Source organism: Ciconia boyciana, chromosome 7, assembly GCF_034638445.1.
Source record: "Ciconia boyciana chromosome 7, ASM3463844v1, whole genome shotgun sequence".
NCBI lineage: Eukaryota > Metazoa > Chordata > Aves > Ciconiiformes > Ciconiidae > Ciconia > Ciconia boyciana.
The window spans coordinates 43566108-43592688 of record NC_132940.1 but is presented as its reverse complement, the minus strand read 5'-3'; the positions used below and the strand labels follow the sequence as shown (position 1 = coordinate 43592688).

The 26581-nt window shown below is 47.5% G+C and overlaps 1 protein-coding gene across 10 annotated transcripts in view; it reads left to right on the top strand.

The window, feature by feature from the left end:
• The window catches only part of ITM2C (integral membrane protein 2C), a 51261-nt gene extending 33479 nt beyond the window's left edge, over positions 1-17782 (top strand). For 5 of the 10 annotated variants that reach the window (XM_072868391.1, XM_072868393.1, XM_072868395.1 and 2 more), the window contains 5 exons: positions 4987-5093; positions 7004-7192; positions 7506-7616; positions 13881-14031; positions 15329-17782. In XM_072868391.1, coding sequence (XP_072724492.1) covers positions 4987-5093; positions 7004-7192; positions 7506-7616; positions 13881-14031; positions 15329-15420 — 650 coding nt within the window. In that variant the 3' untranslated portion in view covers positions 15421-17782. Of the gene's footprint in view, positions 1-2559; positions 2579-4986; positions 5125-7003; positions 7193-7505; positions 7617-13880; positions 14032-15328 lie in introns of those variants that run through there. The other 5 variants (XM_072868399.1, XM_072868400.1, XM_072868396.1 and 2 more) reach the window with 2 other exon arrangements.
• The last annotated feature ends 8799 nt before the right edge of the window (positions 17783-26581 follow it).

Sequence of the window (26581 nt, the reverse complement as noted above, 5' to 3'; positions counted from 1 at the left end):
GGTTTGTGGAAAACACAGAGCTGTTACCAAAGCTGAAGAAGCAGGAAAAGGGCGTGAGCTGAGCCCACCTCTGCCAAGGCGGTGTGTGATTCAGGAGGGAGCAAGGCATGACATGACAGCTTTAATTTCCTCACCTCTGTCATCTTCAGCAAGACGTTGGTGATGGAGTGATAGAATCAAATACCTATTTTTCATAAGCCTGTGCTGTATTCATGAGAAGTATCAAAGGCAACACCTCAGTGGGTATGGGTCTTGCTGGCAGCTTGTGCTAGTGTTTTGTGTCCAAAGGCTCAGGACCTCCAAGGACTTGTGCATTTTTTTAAAAGGCTAAGTTTTTCTAAAAGACAGAGGACACCAGGGCACGGCAGTCCCGCTGGGAATCTGAACGGTTCTTGCTGTAAGAAAATCTCTCGCATGGGCATCAGTCCTGCTTTGCAGGCTGGGAAGCCCAGTCACCGGCACCAGGGAGTGAAGTTTCCAGCTGGGAGCGAATGCTTGCAGGCTCTCATCTTCCCTGGCTTTGCAGGGCTGGAGCTGCTGACCTGAGGCTAGGGAGCTGAGCTTTGGGCTGCAAACTCCTCTTGACCCCATGTCTGCAGCACCATGAAGCCTGGGGGCTTTTGCTCAGCTGTAGGTACTCTGGGCAGTCTCTGGCACGTGTTAATGGTTTCCCTGCTCTGTCTTCCTCTGGCTTTTCGACTTGATTTCCATGTTGTGGACCGGACATCGCACCTGTAAAGCACAGCCAGGCTTCTGTCCCACACCCCCTTGTAGGAGAGGAGCTCCTTAGCCATTCGGTAACAAATAGGGATAACAGGACACCAGCCATTTTCATCGTGTCCTCAGTGAAACCTGAAATTCTGAAGAAAATCCCCAAACCCTGAATTAGGATTTCTGCCACTGCCCCCCCGACTAATTTCAAGCTTCCTCTACCAAATGGTCTATATCATAACTTCATCCTCTCCCATCTGGGCATCTGCTGCCTCTGCTGTTCCTGCACTGGCCCTGCGAGCAGGCAGGGCACTGAAGCATAATGAAGAGCCTGTTTTATCCAAGGAAAATAATTACTTTTTATATTCCAATATCCTATCTGCTGCCAGGCGCTGGGTCGAGCATCTGTGAAGCAATTGCACCTGCAAACTGGAGCCGGGTCAGCATGTCTGGTTATTCAAGCTCGCGTGCTGGAGCTGCCTCTGTTTCTCGCCCTGTGGGGTGAAGTATTAGCAGGACAATGCCTGGCAGAAAACCCAAGATGCGCAGGCGCTCTACTTGAGAGATGGATGCTTTCCCCCATTGCCCATGTGGAGGAAGAGCGAGCTGTGCCTTCCCCTCAGGTTGCGCAGGGGAAGGAGCTCTGCCCGCGGCCTCTTCCAGTTTTCCCACTGGAAAGGGAGTCAGACTGGCCCTTTCTGTAGGGTCAGCAAAGTGGTGGCCTCTGCTGCCTGCACTGGCGCTGAAGCACGTGGCAGTGCCAAGAAATATAGAGCAAAGAAAGGATCATTGCATGGAGTGGCAGGGTTTTCCTGCCCTGAAATTGCAGTGGGATACCCTGCGGAGCTGTGGATCTGTCTGTGCATCCTCCTTGCATGCACATCCATAGTGCCTTGACCATGGACATTGTGCTCTTCTTCCGCTGCTGTCGCTTTTCCATCTGTTCATTCATGGAGAAGCAAATGATTGTTTGTCCTCTGTGCAGCCCAGAGAGGGGAGGAAGGGCCTTATGTTGATTTTTGTGTAAAATATGCCCATCTGTTGGAATATGGTGTTTAAAACAATGAAAAAAGAAAAGGAAAAGCCCATTTGCTGAACTAAAGTACCTGCCTCTGCCCAGGGATGATTTTGACCCCAACGTTTCCCATATCTCTTGGCCAAAAAACCCCATAGTTGTTTGAGGCAGAAAATTAGTAGGATGGCTTGTTGCAAGAAGAGTGTCTGGTTAATGAATTCTTATGGAGTATTGTTAAACATCTGGTGAATGTACAGCACTTTCGCGTATTAATATTTTGATTTTTGTCCTCGGTGGAAATGCACATCTCGAAGGCGTGATCTGCTCTTCAGGAGAACCCCACTGCCGAGTCTAATTCTTTTCCCCACCACTGAAATTCATGGAGGTCAGGAATGCTGCCAGATCTGCAAAGTCTGCTGTGCGGCATGAGCTCAGTGCATGGTTTCATTTGCTGGTTTGTCCTGGGGGTCTTTCTGGCAGGGATGGCTGTCCTGCAGCTGGCTGCTGGGACTGCCTGGTTCTCTTTGTCATAAGGTTAGCTTAGGGGAAAACTGCTCCCTTGCTGGGGAGCCAGGCATTCCTACTGCAAGAACAGATGGAAATCAGCTGTGATGGCTTTCCCCTTTTTTAAATACCCACATTTCTACTGCAGGGAGTGGCGGTCCTGTGGGGAAGGAGGTACGTTGCAGCATGAGTGGGGCAGCAGCCTGTGGAAGAAGCTGCCTGGATTTTTCCAACCTGGTGAAGATTTGTTATCTTGGGTGAAATGCTGTTAAAGCAGGTTGTGCAATGCTCAGTCCGCAGGCTGTCAGCACTGAGAACGCCTCCAGCCCAAAGCTCGGGTGCCAACTGGTGTGTAGTTGCTTTTAAATTGTAATTAATTCATCATGACAAAGGCTGGTGGCCTTTTAATCAGTGGGACTGGGGAAGGAGATGGATGTTTCAGTGAGAGTTTGCACAGGTGATTTTTCTGCAGTATTTTGCAGGACTGTGGTTAATTGTTCCCCTTGGCCTGCCTGGCAGCAGTTTTAACCTCGCTGCCTTAATCTCCTCTCCATCGGAATGGTTGCTGTTGAGTTTTAATTTCCTCCCTCAGAATTTGAGGGGCTTTTTCATTTTTCCTGGTGTTCCGTAACTTCTCTCAGGGCAAAGCTCTGCTTTGCTTCCCCCACCTTCTCCCAAAATGCAAAACTCAGGCATTTTTCCTGAAGCCAGGAATGCTTTGTAGGGAGCCAAACTCGCCTCCTTTGGCGGTGAGGGGTGGGATGTCTGCCTGTGTCTTCGGCTGTGCAAAGAGCACAGACTTGCTCTAGCAAATAGCAAACCAGCGAGGGCTTATTTGCCCCTCCCTACCATTCTTCAAACACATTTTTTCTTTTTAGTGGGAGTAATTTTTTTTTCTCTTTGAGCTGCTGTGTCCTTCTGAACCTTCTCCACAAGCTCTCCGTGGTGTTAGCACTTGCAGCTCACCGAGGAAGTGGGCAGTGCATTATCCATCACGGGAACCTGGCACCTTTCGTATGTAATTCACTATCGGAGCGTTAAACATTTTCTCAGCCGTGCTTCAGTGTCAGTAGCAGGAGAGGTTTTCATTCCTCTTCACCTCCACTCTCTGCACTGCTTCTCTGATGACAGATATCTGGGGAAATCTGTTTTTGTGAAACACTTGACATAAAGCGTGACTTTCCTGTCCTAGCAGTTCATGTCAGAGAGCCTTTAAAATTCCTCTAGTAATGTGATTTTTTTTTTTTTTTTCTTTTCCTTGTGGCTTGTCACAGTTGCTGCCCCTCATCTGTAGAACGAGGAGAAGGGAAAGATTGGAAGTGAACTTAAAATGTGGTATTTTTCAGTTTGCTCATCCCTTTATTTGCTGCAGGAGCAGTTACAAACTGATTAAACACTGATCCTTCAGTGTACGGAGCTGGTGGTGAATAGAGGTGCTGCAGATCTTTTCAGCAGCTGGGATGAAGGAGAAATAAATGTAGATTAATTTCTCCTGGAGGTGTGCTGGATTGTAGCTCTCCCAAAGCAATTTGGTCTTTGTAGTTATCAGTCTGAATGTGGTTAGAAAAGAAAAAGTCGATAGCTGGAGCAGTCCGCCTTGGCTAGGAGTAGAGTGAGTAGCAGAGGGGTTGCAGGATCCTGGCTCTGCCCCTGTTCTGCACCTCGATGGAGCTCAGGTGCCGGGGAGGTGGGGGGGATCCCCACCTGGCAGGCTACCCACAGGTGCCCCAGGGATGCTGGGGTGCCCTTGCCTCAAGGGCAGGAAAGACCTGTTAAATCTGTTCCTCCAGCTTGTATGGGTCTCTGGCTAGCTGTGAAGAGAGTGTCTTTCTAATCAAACATGTCAGATCACATACCGTGGAGAGGGAGTTAATCTGCAGGAGCCCTCCCTGGTGCGTCTCTCGCTTGCCTGTCTGCTCAGCTGAGGGCAGCTTTCAGCTCTTCTGTGTGGAAACTGGGGCATCATCTGCTTCTGAAAGGCCTTACATCTTCCTGCTTAACATTTCGGAGGGTTATTTTGGTAGTAAAAACAAGAGCATCGTAGGCTGGGATGAGTGGTACCCAGGAGGTAACCCTGCCTTTGCACTGCCCTCCTTTTCAAGGGCTGTAATGAGGTGAGTTGGCTCCTGTCTATATAGATTGGGCAGCACTCTAAAAAAGGCAGATATGTTTTCTTTTGATGCTCTGACCATATTCCTGGAAGGTATGCAGGAATCTGCTTGAAAATCAAGTTGAGATAAACATAGCTGTTTGGGTAGACTCACCCCAGCATGGCCAGGAGTTACCTCTCTGAGACCAGTAATTTCCAGCTCAAAAATTTCCCCTGAAAAATGCTGCAAAAGCGGCAGCATTTCAACAAAAAATTTTGAGTATTAATACATAAATGCTGTTACATTCAGTAGCCAGGAACTGTTAGTTCCTGATTTCCTTTTTTTCAGTCGATCCTTATTGCCCACTGAAACAAAGCTTGACTTTGTTCTGAGCAGTTGGTGGCAAGCAGAGTATACATATATATGTGTATGTTCACACACATATATATATAAAAATACATATATTTGGGAGGTGGGAGAGGAAAATGCACAAGAAGGGTTTTACTCTTGCCAGAATGCTGCCAAATGTGAAGTCGCTTTGCAGGATGGTGCCTGCCTTCTTCAGTCGCACACCACAAACTTGTGCATGGCCTTTGCATAAAATGTGGTTGCTTTTGTGATCCTTTCCAGCAGCAGATGACTGATGCTCTCGTTTTCATCTTGCAGGAGGAGCCGGCTCCCACGGTGCAGGGCCGGAGGTCATCGCTCAGCGGGGTGTGCTATCTGACCATGGGTCTCCTCGTACTGCTCCTGGGCTTGGTCTTTGCATCGATGTATGTGTACAGATACTTCTTCATCACCCAGGTAGGGGTGAGTGGGGAAGGACTGCTGACTCTTCAGCCAGAGCAGCCAAACTCTTTCATCCTTTGAAAGAGGTGGTGCTGTTATTGCTTTGCACTGCGGTAACTCAGGAGCCAGTCCTCTGGGCACTGCAGGCGAGGCATGTCTTAAGTGGTAGGCTCAGGCTCACCTCCATCCCGACTCCCAGGAAGGGCCTTCCAGAAACCCTCCTGTTCCCCTCCCTTGTGGCTTTGTTTTGCCTTTTTTTTTTTTTTTTAAACTCCGTAAAAATACCCTGCCAGTTCTATCTTTTAAACCCAATGTTACTGCTGTCAGAGGTAAGGCAGTCTGAAAGTGTGGCTTGTGAGGGCAGAGCAAGCCCTGGAGAGAGCAGGGAGATACAGGCAAGGGAACAGCTTTTTACAGTAGGTTATTTTAGGCCCTAGCACAGCAAAACTCTGTAGTTGTAACAAAAATAGGTGCTGCTATTAATAAAGCAAGTGGAGAAGTGAAAAGTAAGTGGGAGATGGTATGGAAGTTGAGCCTTCAACCTCCATTAAATTCTTCCATGTAGTCTTTCAAAGCCTGGCCTAGCTGAGGCACTGGGCTGGCAGCGTTTTAGTGGGTCAGAGCATAGGGAATGAGACAGGGCAGAGCTGCTTTTTAAGGAGGAAACTGCTGAGCTCTGTGTCTTGCTGAGTGTTTAGCCAAGAAACCCTAGAGCATCGATTTGCACTGAAGCCCTTGTTCTGCTGCAGAGCAGCTATTAGTGAATGAGTTCTCCCAGGACTGCTGGCTGCCTTCGTCTCTGCAGCCAGCACTTATCCACTCAGCAGTATAGTCTTTTTATACGCTCCCTTGCTCCATAAGTTTTCTTGCTGTCAAATTAATTTTCAATCTTTGTTTGAAGATACGTCAGTGCTCTATTATCCGTGCTTATTTATTCCTGATCTGGAAACCCTGTGACAACTGTAGGGCTGCTCAACCCTCCCACACACTGCTGCGTTAGTGTGATGGGACCCTGTTGCTGGGCTTTTGGTGTAGATGCTTCCTTGTGAGAAGGCAGCCCTGGCATTGAAGGAAGGTTATTAACCAGGTTATGGACAGTGTTTAGTCCATCACCCTGTCAATAACCTACCCTCGACGCATGCTGAACGGCGCTGGGAAATGCCTGCTGGCCCATTTGGGGCCACCCGTTGTCACCCCTACTGTCTGCTTGCAATATCAAATGGCAGCTTATATCCAACTACACAGCAAAGCCTGTTCAACATGGTCAGAGATGTGTTGGGGACCAGGGCAATGGGGCCTTTATGTCTCAGTCTCCAGTGGCTGCAGTTTGTCCCTGTGATCTTCATGCTCAGACTTCATCACTCTCTGTTAGCTCTCTTACCTCTAGCTTGTGCTTCTGGAGCCCTGGTGAGCAGCAGCTCCTGTTTTGCAGTGAGGCAAAGCCGCTTTGTTTTGGTGCATTTGCTATATAAAAGCCACAAGCACCTTTAGAAATGATACTCTGCTTGCCCCAAGCTTATATGCCTTACGTAGAAAAATGCAGTTACTGGAAGCTGTGTCTATGGAGTGATGTGAACAGCCTGGTTATGAAATTAAGAGCCTACAGGCAGTGAGTTTGCCTTTCTGAATTACACCATGCAAAATCCCGCAGTCAATCCTTTACTCCCTTTGGACATGGCTAGCAGGAAGGGAGATGTGGTCATTTCACAAGGGTGTTTTGCACTACCTTCATCAAGAATGGTTTCTGGTAAAAAGGCTGATCTTGAAATATTCTCAAGTATCTGTTTGAAAAGGGTGTTTTTACCCAGTATGGGTATGTTTTCTTCCCGTGTTTGCTGTAGTTGTTAGTCGGGTGTATGAGTGATGTATCTCCACCTGAATCTCATCCCCACAGCTGCCCCGCGAGAGCATGTTTCACTGTGGCGTCCTTTACGAAGACTCGCTGTATTCGCCGTTCAAAGGACAGCTGGAGTTGCACGAAGACGTCAAGATTTACATTGAGGAGAACTACGAGCAGATCAACGTCCCAGTCCCCCAGTTTGGAGGGAGCGACCCTGCGGATATCATCCACGATTTTCAGCGAGTAAGAAGCTCTTGGGGCCTTTAGGGGCATAGCACAGGGCTGAGCTGGGGTGTACCAGCACGGTGCTCATGGCCTAGCGCTATCGCTGTTGTCACATGTGTCTACAATGATCTTGTTACTGAGCTGTCCTCCTTCCCAAGGCCGTCTCTGAGATTTTCCAACCTGCTCGTCTTGTTTGGTAGGGAGGTCCTGGGACAGGTTTGTTGCTTAAAGCAGTTTCCTGTCTTCCCTGAGTTCCCTCTTTTCACCCATCTTCACAGCCCCGTTTCATTGCAAAGGGCTCAATTCCTTAATTTCTCTGCTTGGAATGCAGGGTCTGACAGCTTATCATGACATAACGCTGGATAAGTGCTACGTCATCGAGCTGAACACCACTATCGTGATGCCCCCTCGCAACCTGTGGGAGCTGCTGGTGAACGTGAAGGTACAGCTGCAGTCCTGCTTATTTTGTATGCTTTTCTTGAGTTGGCTCCTGAGTGCTAGCTAGAAGCTCATGGGAAACCAAAACTGCTGTGTCTGTGGAAGTAAGCCTTGGCCCTGACAGAGCTGAGCCTTCACGTAGAGTGAAGGCTTCAGGGGGTTTAGCTGAAATATTAATTTTGCAGACAGCACGATAACACTGGCATGATGGATCAACCTGACCAGGGTGACACAGAGAAGCAGCAGATTCCTCCCTGTGGTGTTTACTGATAGTAGGAATTCAGGAAAAAAAAGAAAAATTTCCCTCCTTTCACTCTTGCTGTGGTTACCACTGCAGTTTGCCATTTGCAGAGCTCTTAGTGTCCCCTGGGGAGTACCAGGCCTTCAGCTTTCACCCTTTGTAGGGGGGGAATCTGTGCTGCCCTCCCTGCTGTGCTGCAGGTTGCAACACTGGACTTGGGCTCATGCAGTTTTGCTCACAGCAGGCATTAACTGGGTTTAGTACCAGCAGGTTTGTTCAGTTCAGAAGCCCATGCCACTATTGCAGTGACTGAAAATAGACACCCCTACCCGAGGGGATGCAATACTGGACCTGATGGTCACCAATGCAAGTGAGCTCATCAGTGACATCAAGATTGGAGGCAGCCTAGGCTGCAGTGATCACGCATTGGTGGAGTTCACAGTCCTGAGGGATATGGGACAGGCAAGGAGTATAGTCAGGACCCTGAATTTTAGGAAAGCACGCTTCCATCTCTTCAAGGAGTTAGTCAGTAGGACCCCTTGGGAAACAGTTCTCAGGGACAGAGGAGCAGAACAGAGCTGGCAGATCTTTAAGGATGCTTCCATAAAGCGCAAGACCTCTCAGTCCCCAGATGCAGGAAATCAGGCAAGGAAGGGAAGAGACCAGCATGGCTGAGTCGAGACATGCTGGTCAAACTAAAGAGCAAGAGGGAACTGCACAGGCAGTGGAAGCAGGGACAGGTAACCTGGGAAGAGTATAGGGACGCTGCCTGCTTGTGTAGGGATGGGGTGAGGAAGGCCAAGGCGCAGCTGGAGCTGAACTTGGCAAGGGATGCAAAGAATAACAAGAAAGGCTTCTACAGGTATAGCAACCAGAAAAGGAAAGTTAAAGAAAGCATACCTCCACTGGTGAACAAGAATGGTGAGCTAGTATCAACAGACGAGGAGAAGGCTGAGGTACTCAACAGCTTTTTTGCTTCAGTCTTCTCTGGCAACCACTCTCCTCACCCCTCCCGAGTCAATGGGCAACATGTTGGGGACCAGGGGGGTAAAGCCCCTCCCGCTGTAAGGGAAGATCAGGTTTGTGACCACCTGAGGAACCTGAACATCTATAAGTCTATGAGACCTGATGAGATGCATCCCAGAGTCCTGAGGGAATTGGCTGATGTAGCTGCCAAGCCACTCTCCATGATATTTGAAAAGTCATGGCAGTCAGGTGAAGTCCCTGGTGACTGGCAGAAGGGAAACATTGCACCCATTTTTAAAAAGGGTAGAAAGGAGGACCCTGGGAACTACCGACCTGTCAGCCTCACCTTCCTCGCCTGGGAAGATCATGGAACAGATCCTCCTAGAAGCTATGCTAAAGCACATGGAGGACAGGGAGGTGATTTGAGACAGCCAACATGGCTTTACCAAGGGCCAGTCCTGCCTGACTAACCTAGTGGCTTTCTACGATGGAGTTACCACATCAGTGGACAAGGGAAAAGCAATGGATGTCATCTATCTGGACTTCTGTAAAGCCTTTGACAAGGTCCCCACAACATCCTTCTCTCTAAATTGGAGAGGTATGGATTTGATGGGTGGACTGTTCAGTGGATAGGGAATTGGTTGGATGGTCTTATCCAGAGGGTAGCAGTCAACGGCTCAATGTCCAGATGGAGATCAGTGACAAGTGGTCCTGCAGGGGTCCATACTGGGGCCAGTGCAGTTCAGTATTTTCATCAACGACATTGACAGTGAGATCGAGTGCACCCTCAGCAAGTTTGCATATGACACCGAGTGGTGCAGTTCACACGCCAGAAGGACGGGATGTCATCCAGAGGGACCTGGACAAGCTGGAGAAGTGGGCCTGTGTGAACCTCATGAGGTTCAACAAGGCCAAGTGCAGGCTTCTACACCTGGGTCGGGGCAACCCCTGGTATCAATACCGGCTGGGGGATGATGTGATCGAGGGCAGCCCTGCAGAAAAGGACTTGGGGTTACTGATGGACAAAAATCTGGACATGAGCCAGCAATGTGCGCTCACAGCTCAGAAGGCCAACCGTATCCTGGGCTGCATCAAAAGCAGCGTGGCCAGCAGGTCGAGGGAGGTGATTCTGCCCCTCTGCTCTGCTCTGGTGAGACCTCACCTGGAGTCCTGCATCCAGCTCTGGGGCTCTCAGCACAAGAAGGACATGGAGCTGCTGGAGCAGGGCCAGAGGAGGGCCACGAAAATGATCCGAGGGCTGGAGCACCTCTCCTACAAGGACAGGCTGAGAGAACTGGGGTTGTTCAGCCTGGAGAAGAGAAGGCTGTGGGCAGACCTTACAGCAGCCTTCCAGTCCTTAAAGGGGGCCTATAGGAAAGATGGGGACAGACTTTTTAGCAAGGCCTGTTGTGACAGGACAAGGAGCAACGGTTTTAAACTAAGGGAGGGCAGATTTAGACTGGATTTAAGAAAGAAATTTTTTAGAGTGAGGGTGGTGAAGCACTGGAACAGGTTTCCCAGAGAGGTCGTGGAGGCCCCATCCCTGGAAACATTCAAGGTCAGGTTGGAGGGGGCTCTGAGCAACCTGATCTAGTTAAAGATGTCCCTTCTCTTGCAGGGAGGTTGGACTAGATGACCTGTAAAGGTCCCTTCCAATCCAAAGCATTCTATGATTCTATGAAAACAGTCTTAAAATAGGGTACTATTTCATCTTAGCAGCAGGAAAAAACCCCAGGATTTTTAAGACTGCAGAAGGTGCATATCTGTCTCAGTTTTTGCAGGTAAAGCAAAGCACTGAGCCTGGGTCTCTTATTCCCTTCTGTGACGGTCTGTTTAAAAGAAAAGAAAAAAACCCCAACAATCTAACTTTCTTAAATTCCCATTGCTCACTTGCTGCTACATGCAGTGTGATGAACTTTGTAGGGGTTAAGCTCAGAGGCAAAAGGTTGTGCCTTGAGAGATGTCTAATCTCCAGTCCTTGTCAAACTCCCAGTTTGTTTCCTAGCAGTCCTCGGAATTTCATGCACTGTGACTGTCTGGCAAATGTGCTGGGAACCCTGCTGGGGTACAACACATGTTTACTTACAACTCGGTCCAAACCAGACAGAGCTTCTGACCATGGCAGGTGACCAGTCCCTGGGGCAGAGGGAAATGGAAAAGGTAGGATTGCACAAGCTGACAGCAGAGGCCCAGAAAAAAACTGAAAGATTGGGAGTGCTCGTCACACCCTAAAATAAGAGATATAAAATCACAGTCAGTGAAAGTTATGCTTTCTCTTTATCAGAAATTGAATTTAAAAGGGGATAAAAATACAGTTAAAATGGTCTTACATGTTTGATTCCTTAAAGAGAGTACAAAGCAGATGTGGGTTTAAGTAACTTTCTGATTATTGTGATGGTTAAGTGTCCAATCTGTCTATGGAGGTTTTAACATGCACCTTAGAGACATTGTTTTTAAGTGTTTAGCTTGGTCTTGAGCTCAGAAGAGGTTTTTCGCCACGAGGACAGAAGCGGTGGAACAGGTTGTCCAGGGAGGTTGTGCTGCCTCCTTGAAATCCTTGGAGGTTTTCAAGACCAGACTGGATAAAGCCCTGAGGAACCTGTTCTGATCTTGTAGCTGCCCCTGCTTTGAGCAGAAGGTGTGACCAGAGACCTCCTGAGGTCCCTTCCCAGCTGAATTATCCTGTGATCTTTATGTCCACAGGCGCAGCCTTGCTGGTGGCCTGTGTCAGGCAGAGTGGGCAGATTTCTCCCCGCTGTGAGGGACCTTCATCACCTTATGACTTGGCCCCCTGCTCTGAAGTGCTCCTGTTTGGATGCTGCATGAGCTGTGTTGGTCCTTGGACTTTGAGACTTTTGCCTTGCTCCTCTTGCACCTCCTTTTGCCTTCTCTGCTCCTCTGAATCCAGTCAAGTCCCTAATGAATGAGACTAGTTTCCAGCTGAAAGTTTAGTTTTGAAGGTGTTCAGTGGCTTCAGTCCTGGTTCTATGACCAAACTTCAGTCCAGCAAATAATGTTAGCTGTTTGCACCAGCAGACTGTGGCAGCAACAGGGATTGAGTGATGCTCCTTTGCCCTTTCCTTCCCGGCCAGCCTGATGCTGGGGTGCCCCTTTGCAGTGTGGTTGCTGCGTGCCCTGTGCCTGCTCTGCAATCCCTGCTGTGTGTGGGCACGGCTGTGCCAGACCCCGCTCAGGTCTTGGCCCTGCTCTCACCACGTATGTGTTACCAGGCCTCTTGTGTCTGATTTTTCGCCTGTAAATGGCAGCTCTGCTACTTCTTGCAGACTTTATTCTGTATAGGTGTAACCGTTTAGTGAAAAGGGCTCCATAAGTATCTGAGAGAAAAGGATGGAGGGATGCTCCCCCCGTGCAGCAGCAGGAAGTTGGAGATGGCCCAGTTAAATGGTGGATGATCCACATCTTTTGCAGAACCCAAGATGCTCAGTGCTCTAATTTTCTTAAAACTCTTGGCGGACAATTGAAGGTATCATGCTTGTTGCACAGTCCTGCAATGGAGGAGCAATGATTCCTGACTACTTCAGCTGCCAAAGCTATTTAAATCTAAAACAATGAAGAAACTGGATTGTGTGCACATGTGTGTCTCTTAAGCCCTGTCGCCAGGTCAAGGATATGGCAAATCCTGAGCCCCAGCCCTGGGTGTTAAAATCACAGCTCCTGCCAGTCACTGCACATATTGCATGCCCTCTCCTGCACTTTCCCACTGAGAATCAATAATTGAATTTCTTGCTAAACTGTTGCATTAGTGTAGTACAAACTTCCACTAATAGTGTAGTCCTCCAGCCTTAGAGGAGAGCTTTATCGATCCAGTAGGCTATGCCAGCCCAACAGCATGGCACCAAGTTAAGACAGCATGTTTCCAGGTACATCTCTATGGAGATAACCGGTCCTGTGGTGGAAACTGAAGCGGTGATATTTGAAATTGTGCTGTTGTTGGTTGCTTTCCCCCCTGATTATATTTATATTGGCCCCAGGATCTGCTGGTTCTTTTATTTCTTTGACTCTTCTTAAGTGAAAGGGACCAGAAGTGAGTCTTTGCTTCATGGCCTAATCTGCTCAGAAGTGCCCCCCAGCCCAAGCTGTACTTGTAACACAGCTGCTTATTGCCGCAGCAATGCCCAGACAGGTGTAAGATGCCCTGAGCATCCGGGCATCAGCTTGCAGAGAGTCCTCATTGCTGAGAAGGTGTCTTTCCTGCAGGGAAAGAGGCTGCCTCTGTCCCTGGGGTGCTCCCAGGTCCCCCATTTTCTCTGTCCCCGTTTTTTCTAGCCCCTGGTGGCTTTCTGTCATGTCCTCCCATGAGGCACCGCACTTATCACCCTGGTCTTCATAGTGGCCACCAGCAGCAGGGAGCTCATGTGTGCTGCTTTGCCTCAGCTCAATCCCTGGCATGAGCTGCCTTCCTGCACTGCCCCAGAGTCGCTAGATGATGTCCCTGGTGTGATGGAAACGTGCCAAGAGCTCGCTTTCCGCTGAGTGCCCACCGCTACCATGCAGGGTGGTGTTTCTAAATGTGGTGCCCATGGTCCATCTCTAGTCCCCGTTCCTGTGGGCTATAAGGGCAGGAGATTATTGTGGCTGTTCTGACTGGACCAAGGAGGAGGGGGAACTGTTGAAAACTCAGAAAACTGTTGGAATCTGAGCAGGGCTGGCATTTTTGGTTTTGCATTTTGAAGTAAATGTAAAACGCACGTTTTCAGTGGAGTTCCTGGCATTTTGGTTGAGCCTTGATCCCTCTCCAGATAGGTTCATTGTGCTCTCAGAGTTACAGCTTTGCACACACCCCTTTAAAACTGGGATTAGTTTATAACAGGGTTGATCCTACACTGGCTTCATCCCCTACGTGCACATTCAGTTTTTGGATCTAACCAGTTTTTGTGTTAGGGAAGCATGTTAACTGGCCTCAGTAAGTGGTTTGAGCCTTCAAACAGTGAATTTTCTGCAGTTTGGCTGTCCTTGGTGCTCTGTGTGAGACAGTTCTGTTCGAGAAGGAGATCATGGCACCATTTGTGCTTTATTTTGGTGGAAACTGTGTCATTTCAGAAAGGGACATACCTGCCTCAGACATACATAATCCAGGAGGAGATGATCGCAACTGAGCACGTCAGTGACATGGAGCAGCTCGGCTCTTTCATCTACCGCCTCTGCAGTGGCAAGGAGACCTATAGGCTGAAGCGGAGGAGTGTGAGGAGACGTAAGAGCCTTGCTGTGTTCAGCTGTTCTAACTCGCTTTCCCCTGCTTCACCGTCGTTATATTTCTGCTGTTACAGCCATGCTGGCCTCTTCATGGCAAGAGGGGAGGTTTCCCTGTGGGTGTAAGCACACAGGAGATCTTTTGAGGTGTTTCCCGTCTAATTCATCTAAACCCAAATCTGGGACGATGCTGCTGCAAATGGGTGCTGGCTGCTGTTTCTATTGTTGTGTCTATCAGCCTAATAGAAACATTGAGAAAATGGTTGCAGGAGCCAGCAATTAATTTACATGTGGGCTCCTGGGGCTCAACTAATAGCAGTGCTGTTGGGAACTGTTTGGAAAATTTCCCTAATGGAGACACCCGCTTCAGTGGCAGCTATTCAGAGCAGATTAGATCTGCAAATTGCCTTTAATTAATTAAGTTCCTAATAATATGGAAGAAATTGTGAAGAGGGAACATTGAACTACCTTAAAATGATTTCATGAAAATCAGCAATATGTATCTTATATACAAATGGTAATATTGCTGCAAAAAACTCCTTAATTTCAGTATTTGTATTTATTTGTGGTGTACTTAAAGGCTTACCTGAAACATGAACCTATAGTCAGTTTGGGTTTGGATCTCTGGGGAAGCTGCAGGGTGCTGAGAGCGTTTGGGTGCAGAAGTCACCATGGCCATAGTTCGTGGTTGCTTTCCCAACAGAAGCTGCACAATTGTGCACAGGGCTGCTGGCACGCTGGCTGCTGCTCTCGTGGAGCCCTGGCATGGTCCTGCTTGTCAGCAGGGCACCACTGGGTTTGCCATAAGAGGGGAGTAGCTGCCTGGCAGAGCTGCCTAGAGTTGAGGTCCTTCAGTTTAAGGGCATGGGGAGCATTACTTGTTTCCCAGAGAGGCTGAGGCCAGGATCAGTGCATGCAGGGATACAAACAGCCAGAGGGGTGGCGATTTGAAACCGTCCTTGGCTGCATTCAGAGCTGTGCTCTGTACCAGCCTGTGACTTCTGCTGGTTTTGTGAGGCTTTCTGGTCTCTGAGATAACACTGAGGTGCTGTCAGCTGAAACCAGCTGTTTCCATGCGGGTCCCCCAGCTCATGGCAGCTCTTACTGCAGGACCATAGCCTGCAGAATATGGCTATTCTTCCAAAGACCAGGTTATGCTGCTTTTCATATGGGCTGTGTTGTTCCTGCATTTCAGTGTTCAGCAGTTGTCTCATCTGCTTTCCTTCCCCCACTTGCTGCAGCTCTTGTAGATTATCATTTGTTGAATTTCCCCTCTCTTCTCTTTCAATCACTTCTAGGAATCAGTCGACGTGAGGCTGGAAACTGTCATCGTATTCGTCACTTTGAAAACACTTTTGTGGTCGAAACTGTTATCTGCAAAAAGTCATGAAGCCACTCTCCAGATGTAACCTTCCTTGGCTTTGCTTGCACACACATGCTCTCAGCCCTCTCTTTAGACATGGTAATCTGTCCTACTTTTTTTACTCTCCCTCCCCGGCTTGTGCAGCTCTAACATCTTGGGTCTGTTGTGGCCTCACAGTGGATTCTCTTCTCTCCCTGCTACCTACCTGAGACATTTGCTGGGCTTAAATTTACACAGTGGTCAAAGATAACCTGGGAGTAGATCCAGCTTCTTCCACACCACAGAATGGGAATCTCTTTTGGGAGCAGGTTTGGGGTAGAAGGGATGGCCGAGAAATAGGAGTGCCTGAAATAGGTGGTCTTTTCCTGGCTGAGCGATTTCATACTGGTGTAGTGCTTTGAGGCTGCCTTGGCACCGGGACAGAAGGTGTATGTACGAGACGAGGGTTGCCATTTTGATGCTGATGTAATGACCAGAAATACGTAACCAGATGCACTTAGGAAAAGAATAGCTGTGAGGCTACAGACAGGGTGATTCAGAAAGCTCAGCAAAGGGAGGGTTTCTGCCCAAACCATGCTGTGGTGGTCCGGGCTTGCTGTGTGCTGTCCCTCTGAAGACCAGATTTTCAAACACTGAAAGCAACCACTATGTGGTGTTTTTATGACTGGCTCCTGGACTCACCCCTCACCACGTCTCCTCCCGAATGCGGCATGGCTCAGCGTGACCCACTGAGCAATGCAGGGTATCCTAATGGGAGTTCAGGGTGGGCAGGAGGCCAGGGCGAGGGGCAGTGAGGTGGGCTGGGAATGACACGAATGACACAGCATGTCCCTGCTCCTGGCCACAAAGCAGAGGGTGAAGTGCAAGGCTGTGTAGCCTTTTCTCTAACACACAGTTGCATCTGCTGTGGATCCTGGGCAGATCTGCTGTCACTTTTGCCCAAGTAAATAAAGAGGTGAATCTTTGATGCAAGGTGCTCTGCTGATGTCCCGTTTATAGGCCCTGGCTGTGGGTGGAGCCAGGTGGTTTACTCCAGCCCTGTGTCCATCTTGGCCAGCTCTGCTTGCCTGGAAAGATGAGTTATGTTCACACGGGTCTTTCTTCCTGAGTTGTCAAGATCCCATCTGTGTGCAGATGGGGGTGCCATGCCTACGTACAAAGTGGTGTTAGCAGCAGAACTGGTAGTTACTGGCAAGTGCAGAAGCAGAATTTTTAAGGTTTTTTTTTTTTTTTAACAGAGTGTGTATTCTCGTATAACTCCTCTGATGAAAGCTGTTTTGATAGTAATTAGTGTAGTCCAGCCACGTATCACGTTATATGCAGGCACCATTGTAGTACAGATATTGATACAAGGCAAGATTCAGCTGATCAATATTCTGCAGAGAAATTGTGTGAACAAAACTGCGTTTCTATTGATCACTAGACAGAAGAATTGCAGAGTAATTACATATTCTTCCCTCTGTTCCATAAATATAGTTAAAACTAATTAGGTTCTTGAAATGCAGGCAGTTTTTTGGATTGAAAGAATGGAGTGACTTTCAACTTGGCACATTCTTGTTAATTGGTTTCCAGCAAATCTGGACTTGTTCACCATCTGTTGAAATAAGCTTGTTGTTTTAGAAGAGGAAGGATAAAGTAAATGCAAGTACAATCATTAGCAGAACCAAAAAAAGTGAATATATTTTAGAATAAAACTTTTAAGTAATAATACTGTGAGTTAATTATGTGAAAACAAAACAGGATCTCAAAATGGTCATGTAATGCAATAGGAATTAGTATGCCCTTAGAGGCTGAGAATTTATTTTTTTGTATAAACATAGTCAACTATAAACATTAAGTTTTAGCAGGTAGAGGAGGACGACACTTTGGTTTAATTCTGCTTTAAGCTTGATGTAAAATGAAGAATTATGTGCCCTTCATGCAGATTGGTAAGGAAAGTTTCCCACTGCCAGAGGGGTATTTGCTTTTCTAGCATTGTATTTTTCCGATGACAACTTGCTAGTAGCCCTAACCTTTCATTGCGGAGTGGATGACAAGAAGGGTCAGAGAATTGGTTCACTTAATGGAAGTACCGCAAACTGGTAAATTTAAGGCCCATGTTTCTTTTCATTTCTAGGAACCTAAGCCTGCACTCAGGTGAGCATACAGACCTTTTTCCCCTTCCTTCTGATTCTGCATGAATTAACTGGTCATTGAATATGCTAACTCTGTGCAGTCCTGCAGCTATAAGGACAAACCTTGGTTCTTTAAGGTGAACTAATGTAATTGTTTCATAGGATGAGAATGCAGGTGTCTAGAAAGAAAACATAAGATGCTTTGTATATTTTGTCTGGTAGGACTCTTACTTCTTAGGAAAAATCCATGGGATAATAAAATCTTTTACCTCTGATATGTAAAGTGTGTGTTTGTTCAGAATGAAAAGCACATGCCCTCAAAGAAATTCTCTCTCGTGGGAGGCAGCAGCCAGATCACCCTGGAGGGGCCAGCCGGGTGGCATCTTGGAGCTGGGCAGTGGGAGGATGCTGCAGTGTGGAGGCTGTTCCTCATGGTGCTGGGAGAGCTGCGTGGGGAGTGGGGACGTGGCTGAGCCCCCCGGTGTCGAACCCCGCCTGTGCCTGCAGGCTCTGAGGGGCTTTTCCCGTGTCCCTGTGCTTCCCTGGGAGACTCAGGGACAGCCCATGGTGAGGAAGTCACTGCCAAACTGTGGTTTGTGAAGCAGAAAGAAAGATACCTCTGCTGCTTGGGTGGTTTGTGGGTGTCTGATCTTCACGCTCAGCCTTGCTTCTCCAGCTGCCTGACTTCTTCGTAGAAATTTGTCTCTTTGCATGTGGCTGAAGCCTGCTGTTGCCTTCTGGCCGGCTCTGCAGGGCAGGCCTTCGGAGGGCTGCCCTCCTCTCCTCACTGCGTACAGCGATGTGGGTCCGTTAGTGTTCTTCCAAGCTTTCTCTCTCCCTCTTTCATCCTTCTAGTAGGGAAGTGTCAGAATATTGTTCCTGAACTCGGCTGTTACTCTTTCCAAAATTAGTCAATCAGTGAGGAATTTCACATTTTGCTTGTTACAGTCATTTTTGCTGCATTTTGCATTTACCTCTTCAGTATTTGAATGCTTTTTCCGTTATTGGGGTTCTGCAAAAGAGATCTGCATCTTACAGTAATTGTGTTTGGCAAAGGGTCTTCTCCCAGGCTGGCCCAGCCAGCTCTGCCTGATGGCCCTCTCCTTCCATTGGCACTTGGCTGAGGAAGCAACTGTGCATCATCCCATGGGGACCTGACTCCTTTAGACATTTTCACCTTTTGAAGGCTGAAATGCTGATATTAAGAACGACTGATGCATTTCAGTAAATCTAGTTACCTTTAAACATAGCCACCTCGAGACTTGTCCAGTGTGAAGAAAACCAGCTTGTATTCTGAAATTTTGCATTTTCTTTTGAACCATCTGCTCTTCGCTCAGTTTTTCATTTCTTGAGGTTGTGTTAATTGTCCCTTGCTCTTAGGAGACTTGAAATAAGTCAGTTCTATTTCCTAATCTCACTCACACTCTCTGGCAGAAGGCTGCTCTATTTGACTGAACAGTGGCACATATAAAAGCTTGTCAATAAAGCCTGCTTTAGGAGGGCTGTGTGGCAGAGATGCATTTGAAACCCTAAGATATGGGTCACTGTGATAGCAGCTAGCACCTAATATAATTTACCTTTTATTTTTCATACTTGCATATTGCAGTATGGCTCAGGGGTTGTTATTTAGCTTTGCCAGGCAGTGCTAAGTAAGTCAAAGTTTTGGTTTAACTGTAGGAGCATCCTCTTCCAGACTCTCATGGATTTTTAAAAAAAAATGTACTGGAAACCTATTAAATTAGCAGTTGAAGGGAGGGACCTCAGCGTCTCTTCTAAAACATAAATGAGCTCTTGATTTGTCACAAGTCTTTTACAGCTACATTCACAGTCCAGTCTCATCCCATGAAATGCAGCCCATTGGGATTTCTGCAGACTTGGGACGAGGAATGTTTTGGCTGCGATGGACCACATAGGTCCTTCAGCCTCCTTGCTGGAGCCTGTTTTTTCACCAGCATGATGGGGAGGCCATTTTCAGTGGGGGGAATGGCTGCATCTTGTTGATGTGTTGTGTATACTTCTGGGCAGGTGGCGGGAGGGCTGCTAGGTCCCTTGGGAAGGGGCATCCAAGCATGGGCAGTGGGCACATTTGTCCACTGCCAGCCTGCTGATGCCACAAGGCACGAGAAGCTCTGTGCTCGCAGGCATCCCACGCAGCAGCTCTGCCAGGGGTTGGCTGCCCACTGCCAGCACAGATGTGGGGTGGCTGGTCCACAGGGTGTCCTGGGTGTCTGGAGGGCCATGCTGCCCACACTGGCTTGGTATGGGCAGCAGGAAGCTGCTCTCCACAAATCACCTCTTGGTTTTGAGGGTGAAGGGGGATTGTTGGGACACTTTTCTGCTGTGAAGAGTGAAAATATCTGTCAAGTGTTACCCTGTGAAATGGCTCCCTGATGCACGTATCCGAAAATTGAGCAAGTCCCCATTTTATTATTGTTTATAAGACTTTCAGTTGTCCTTACTGGGAATTGACTGCAGCCCATTTAGCTCAACATGAACAGCTGTCTGAGACATTATGTTGATGCCAAGCTAATGAAAGCCTGTTCTCACTCTTATACATACTTACGTATGTGCCTTAAGATGTACAAGTTGTTCCCGAGCATTTTGCTGCCATCATTCTGATTTCCACCCAGGACATTATAAAAGTAAGTATTGTGGATGCTGTTACAGCTTCCCAGAGAAAAAAAAGCTATATAATCTGCCAAAAATAGCTCCCAACTTAGTGTCCCAGGTCTCGGGAAAATGCCAGTTTCTCATCCTTTTGGTAAGTACAATTCCTGATGGTGGCATTCATGTCCCAGTTAAATCAATGAAGTGCTGCAGGTCCATTGGAGTGAATGTTTTCTGGATTAATTGAACAGAAACCAGAGTTTGAGGGAAGAGAGTTCCTAATAAATATGGGTTGAGCTTTAGTGAATATTTTCAGCTGAAAAAGAAAAAATATAAAAAGGTAGGTGGAAGCACCTAAACTTCCTGATGTTAAGCTGAAGCATTTGTTTGATTATTTTAGTAATTAAGTTATTTTTTCTTGTTTTGAAACAATTTTTATCTAAAAATGCTGAATTAAAATGGTCAAATAACATGGGAATAAAACAAACACTGTTCACTTTGTGTAAAAAGAAACATTTATGCTGACCAAAATGTCAACAAAACATTATTTCTTTTTTTGTGTGTGTTGGAAAAACTTGAGATAAAGAACCTAATTTTGGTTCAATCTGAATTTTTTTTAAAATTTGCTTCATACCCCAACAGGAAAAGGCCTTATTTTCTATCCAATATCCAGCCCTCCTGCCAGCAGGGCCCAATGCAACTGAAAAGGGAACTGGAGCTTGGAGCGACATTTGGACCATCCTACTTGTCATACTGAAATTAGGAGCCTTTGCTTCCTAGAGAGTAAGGACATCTCTAGAGCATGATTTTGTGTGCTCATTTTAGGACTTTCTGCATACCTTAGTCTCTTAAGTTAGATACCCTTGTATGTCAGATATTTTTAATGACTGGTATTTTTTAAAACAAGACTGACTTTAGGATGGGGTGATACTGACCGTTGCTTTTCCTGACTGCTGTGTACATGGCCCCTTGTACGTAGGACATTTCCGCTTCTTTGCGTGAGGACTAGACCCGCTTGCTCCGAAATGTAGCTGGCTCTGACTTCCTGTGTCTGCAGGTAAGGAGGTAAGTGCTGAGCAGAAATACCAGTTGGGTGTCCCTGCGTGCTGGCTTGTGGCTGTTGCTTTCACAGTCTCTGTTTTAAAGGAAAATATTTTGATTTAGGTCGGAGCCGCCTCCACAGCAAGCTTCAGCTGATCAGTAAGTGACCATCCCTGTAGTCTCCTGTCATATAGTCCCTTTTCCATGGGGTCCTCACAGCTTCCAGGTGGACCTTGTGGGGCAGAGCTCTCCCCAGCAGGGTGGCATGGGGCAGTGCTCCATCGCAGAGGATGGTCCCCAAGAGGTGTCTCCTGCAGATGGGAGCGGTGCAGCACAGCCCAGAGCCTCAGCCCCTGCCCTCAGCATCTCCGTGACTGGGCTGTGACTAATGGCCTGCTGGAGGCAACAGGAGGATGCTGCAGAGACGATGTAACATGCAAGGCAGCCTTGCAACTGGGACTGATTATATACACTTACACACCTCTCCTGTAGGCAGGTCATGTTAGAGGATGGGCTGGAGCTGAGTGCATTAGGCAGGCAGGAAGAGCATGTTGCAGGGACTGCTCGACAATTCCCAGCACTTCAACTCCTTCACTCTTGCTAAAATCTTAAAAGAAATGGGTGGGTTGAAGAATCAAGAATGAGATGTTTCCTTAAGTTTGCTGAAAATATTTGCTCTGGGAATATTATTATTCATAGTGAACGTGGAATGTGTTTGTGCCAGCTCATATTAACCGTTCTTGCTAGCACAAAGATGTTCTCCAGTGGAAGCTAGTATGTTATTAATTAATCCAAATGAATAAAATGTGAAAAGGCCAAGTATGTAATTTCATACTTGAACTTCTAGATCTGTATTTGAATTGAACTGAAATCATGTTATGCAATGATTGAAATATTCTCATGGTTTGACCAGGGAAAGAAGTTTCAAAATAGACAACAATGTTGAAGAAAACGTCTCAAATTAAAATTTGTTGTCTTTTAAAGAGATTTCTCTAGGATGTCACTCTGTTCTCCCATTTGTTATTCATGGAGCAACTTTTCTCAGTGAGGTAACAATAAAGGCTTTGGATCAGGCCCCAACTCATTTCTCACTCTCTTCAGATGGGGATTTTGTGGTTGTCGCTGCTAGAACGACAGTCAACCCTCATAAGCCGTTCTCCCTTCTCCAGAAATTGTTGCATGTTAAAACTCAAAGCAGCAGCTATAAGCTTACTTGCTTTGGCACTGTGGATACATGGGGCTGCCTTCTGAAAACACTGCCACGTCAGCAGCACTGTCAGAGCGTTGCCCGCTGCAAAGTCTGTGGAGGTTTTTGGGGGATGCAGCCTCCTGCTGGCCCCCAGGTACCTTCTCCTGCTGGCATGGCTGGGTCCGATGGTACCGAGGAGGCCTGGGAAGTGCCTGTGGGCGAGTGGGCAGGGACTTAGCAATGCACATCATTAAGAAATTTGGCAAGCTGGATTTGAGAAATGAAAGAAAATTACTGTTCAGTGTTTTTGAACGTATAGTGGCCTTTGTGGTAATTAAACCAGCAGCAGCATGTTAGTGGTCTCTGTGAGGGGAGTATTGGAAAATACAGACCAATTGAGTTACCCTTTAGAGAAAGGTTTGGACCTGATTTGGAGCTGTCATTTTGGTTTTGAGTGCAGAAAGTAGCAACTTTATGCAGTATTTAATATGACTTGGCTGAGTTCAGTTTGGTCTCCAAATGGACTGATCATTTTGTAGGTTGAATATTTGGAAGCAGTCTAGTAGACTGATGTGTTGTTATACAAGCTAAGAATGACACTAGAGGTCACTACAAAAATGTCCCCTGTGTTGTGTGTTGTCCGTCCGTGTGTGTCGTCCCGTCGTCCGTGTCACCCCCCCCACCCCCCCCCCAAAAAAAATAATGCCCAGAGCAGAATAAACCATGCACAGACACCTACATCTACAGGCTGGCTTTAAATGATTTTAGCAAGATCTTAGAGTGAGTGAGGGCTGTCAGACTAGCTGAGGGGGAAGGGAGTGGGGGGCTTGGTGGAGGGGCCTGGATGCTGGCTCCAAACTTCAGAAAGCACTCCCCATCCTTGGCCTTCCCCAGTGCCACTGAAGACTCCCTGCATTATAAGGAGCTTTTAATATATATTTCAAATGCCCCTTCAGATGCGGCACAGTATGCATGCAGCTTTTTCGGGGGCTCACATCCCTTTGTAGGGCACATACCGCAAAGGGCTTGCAGCACACTGTCTTTGAGGCTGCCCGCTGGGGTCCGAGGTGCTAACACAACCTCCTCCTTAAAAACTAACAGCCCATCCAATTATTGAGCAATGCTGGAAAAATCCCACGGCACAGCACCACACACAGCACCTGTTTGTGCACAGGTCCCTGTGGTGTAAGTGAGGCAAACACAGAACAGGAGGGTTCACCTGCTCCACCCTGGGGCAGTGAATGTGGCTGGGAACAGCAAACAGGTGATTTCCCACTCCACTGCTGGCAGTAACTCTGTTTAAACATGTTATGTTTCCCTTTGTGGGCAAAGTTGTTGTGAAACTGTCCCCTAAGTCAGCAGTCTGGGTCAGGGCAAATGCAGTTAGCCCCTGGGACCTGCTTGGATGGCCACAGTGAAATGGCAGCCGTTTTGGGGCAGACTCGTGTTTGCCTCTGTCATGCCGGTGGGGACTGTTGGGAGTGAGCGCTGAGCCTCATCCAAAGCCATCGTGCCTTAGCTGGCTGTGTGCTACCTCCCTGGCCTGCCAGCCACAGAGACAGCCCTTAAGTAGGTCTTTATCAGGTGCTAAGTTGTATTTTGGGGACAGCTGCATGTTCGAGTGGTCACAGCTCTCTGTCTCACCTCTGCTTAAGCCCAGGACCCGAGAAGGAAATGAGGTCCAATTAAGCATATTCTGTCTCCTGCCCTATTTTGGTCACGTTTCTCTGTTCAGTTGAAGACATCCAGGTCCTCTGCACTGCCAGGAGGGGCTCCTCTCTTGGCGGCAGCAGGCTGGGTTGCTGCGCAGTGGAAAAAGAATTGCCTGATAAAAGTGCTTTGAGAAGCATTTTGCAGTATTTGGAAAGGAGGTGTTTAACACTGCTGCTCATCCACCTCTCCAAGCAAAATCAGAAGTACGGACAGTTACAATGTAGCTTGGGCCACTCTGAAACATGAGGCAGGTTTGCAATAAGTGTTTTGGACCATCTCTCTCTGAGCTTTATAACAGCTTTAAAAAAAGATCCAATTAAGATGTCATGGATATGAATGCTTTCTCTTTCCCTCCACCCCAGTATTTTATTGTTAGCCCATGAAATGCATGAGCAAACAACAAACTAACTCAAACCTAGTTGCCTTTACAACAGTAGGTACCAAATATCAAATTGGCTGGTTGAAATGTTAAGCCGGGAGAGGAAGGCATGTCAATTCTGTAATGAGGTTTGCAAAGGAAATGCACTTTGCTTTCATTCAGTGCTTTTGATGAAGTTGTTTAATTGCACTGAAAGGTAAATATTTGGTATCAATCTCCTTGACAATTCGAATTCATCCAGCGTAGCTGATCTGAAACGCCGCCTCTGCCAGAGCACTGCTTTGTGCTTGCCCGTAGGGACTCGGTGGGTCTTTACATTTTCAGTTCACTTCTTTCCCCAAATTTTTCATTAACAGCAAGTGCTTGTCTATTTTTATGCTATGACTGCTGGAAGGGCAGCTCCATGTGGGGCTATTTGCAGAAGCAGTAAAATCGATTAATGCCTTCTAATATTTGCACTTCCCAGTGCATTCAGTTCATTTGCTGTGAAACCTATGTGCAGCGTAACTTTAGCCCCATGCAGCTGTAGCAGGGCAGATGGCAGCTGCTTGTGTCCACCGGCTTGGCCAAAAAGAGTGAATTTTTCAAGCAAGGAGAAGGCTCTCTGTGTCTGAGACCTACCTCTGAGGGCTTGGCGGCTGCCACCATCACGGCTCCTGTCCCAGGCAGTCAGCAGGGCTGAGGGCTGCTAAGCGTCTGTGCCATAGTGTATGGGACTGCTTGCATAAATTAGTATGTCATTAGCTCATCAAATGACCCCCATCATTCAACAGGTTTCCTGGCCGTGCTGGCTGCGACTTGCCTCAGCTGGCTGATGGATGTGCTGGGGTGGTGGCTCATGGCGGCGGCACTGAAGGAAGGCAGGAGCTGCTGGCTTGGGCCTGTGTGCCCTGCGCCTTGATCCTCCTCACATTTGGTTTTATATTCACTTGTGTTAATGTCCTGGCACTCACCCAAACACGAAGTAAGTGGGGGAAGCTTGAACAAATAGTTTAATGTTGAAACCCACATTGTCTCCTCACAGAAACATGGCCCTGTGGGCAGCATTTTGACACTGGAGCTGTGACTGTTTCTGTGCAAAATCCTCCCTGGGTGCAGGAAACTTTTAAAAGTAATACTGCCTTTCTGACTGAAACTATTTTTTAATTTGGCAAATGGCTTTGAGGAGAAAGAATTTAAATCCTTTGCTGTCCGTATTTAAAAGAAACCCTCAGCCACCACGTCGAGGCACAGACTGCCTGCGGCTGGCTTGCCCTCCTGGTCCCTTGGTTTCTTGTCAGGGGCCATCACATAAACAGGATCCCCAGCTCATCTCATGGAGATGAAATCCTAAATGTGGTGGTGCACTTAGGAAAGTATTTGAGGGTGGTTGGGTTTTTTTGTTTTGCTTTTGTTTTGTTTTTTAAACAAAGAAAAACAGCTGTGGCAGAGGGCGGCAGGAGGAGAAAGGGCTGGCGCTGCAGCCTGCTCTCAGGGGATGTGCGGCACCGTGAGCGGCAGCATTTCTTTGTCATTTGTCGTTGCTTTGTCATTTTAAAAAATGTGGTAAAAAAAGTAGCTGGCATGGTTGGAGTCAAACGCTGGGTGGCAGCGAGCCCTTCCCGATGTGGGTGTTGGATGTGACTTGCTCTTGCTGTGCTCTGATATCAATGGTGTAGTTTGCAAGGGAAAAAAAAGGAAAAAGAAGAGGAAAAAAGCTGTCTTATGTTACCAGGGCTTTACACAGAAAAAAATGCAAAGCCGATGAGAGAAATACATGCAAAATACATGATTTATTCAAAGAGCTGTCATTGTATATACCTTTTCCTGTCATTTTTCCTCTGTGGCAGTTTAAGGCTGGAGTTTTCCCCACAGATGTAGCAGTACTTTGCACAAGGCCTTAAATGCTCCCTGCCTTCTGCTGCAGGCGTTGCGACCGCTGCACCACCGCTTTTTAGCTTGCTGTGCCTGCTCTGAGATGCTCCCTCAGCCCTCTTCCAAAGATCTTCCAAAGGAGCTTTTCACAGCCGGCACCTGCCGAGGAAAGCTGCTGCTGTTTGCCACCACTCTTCTTTTTACTGCATTTTTCTTTCCTCCTTTGTTTTTTATTCTTTGTTTCTTAAAATTTCTTTCTCCTTTAGAAGTTTGGTAACAGATGTTGAAAAT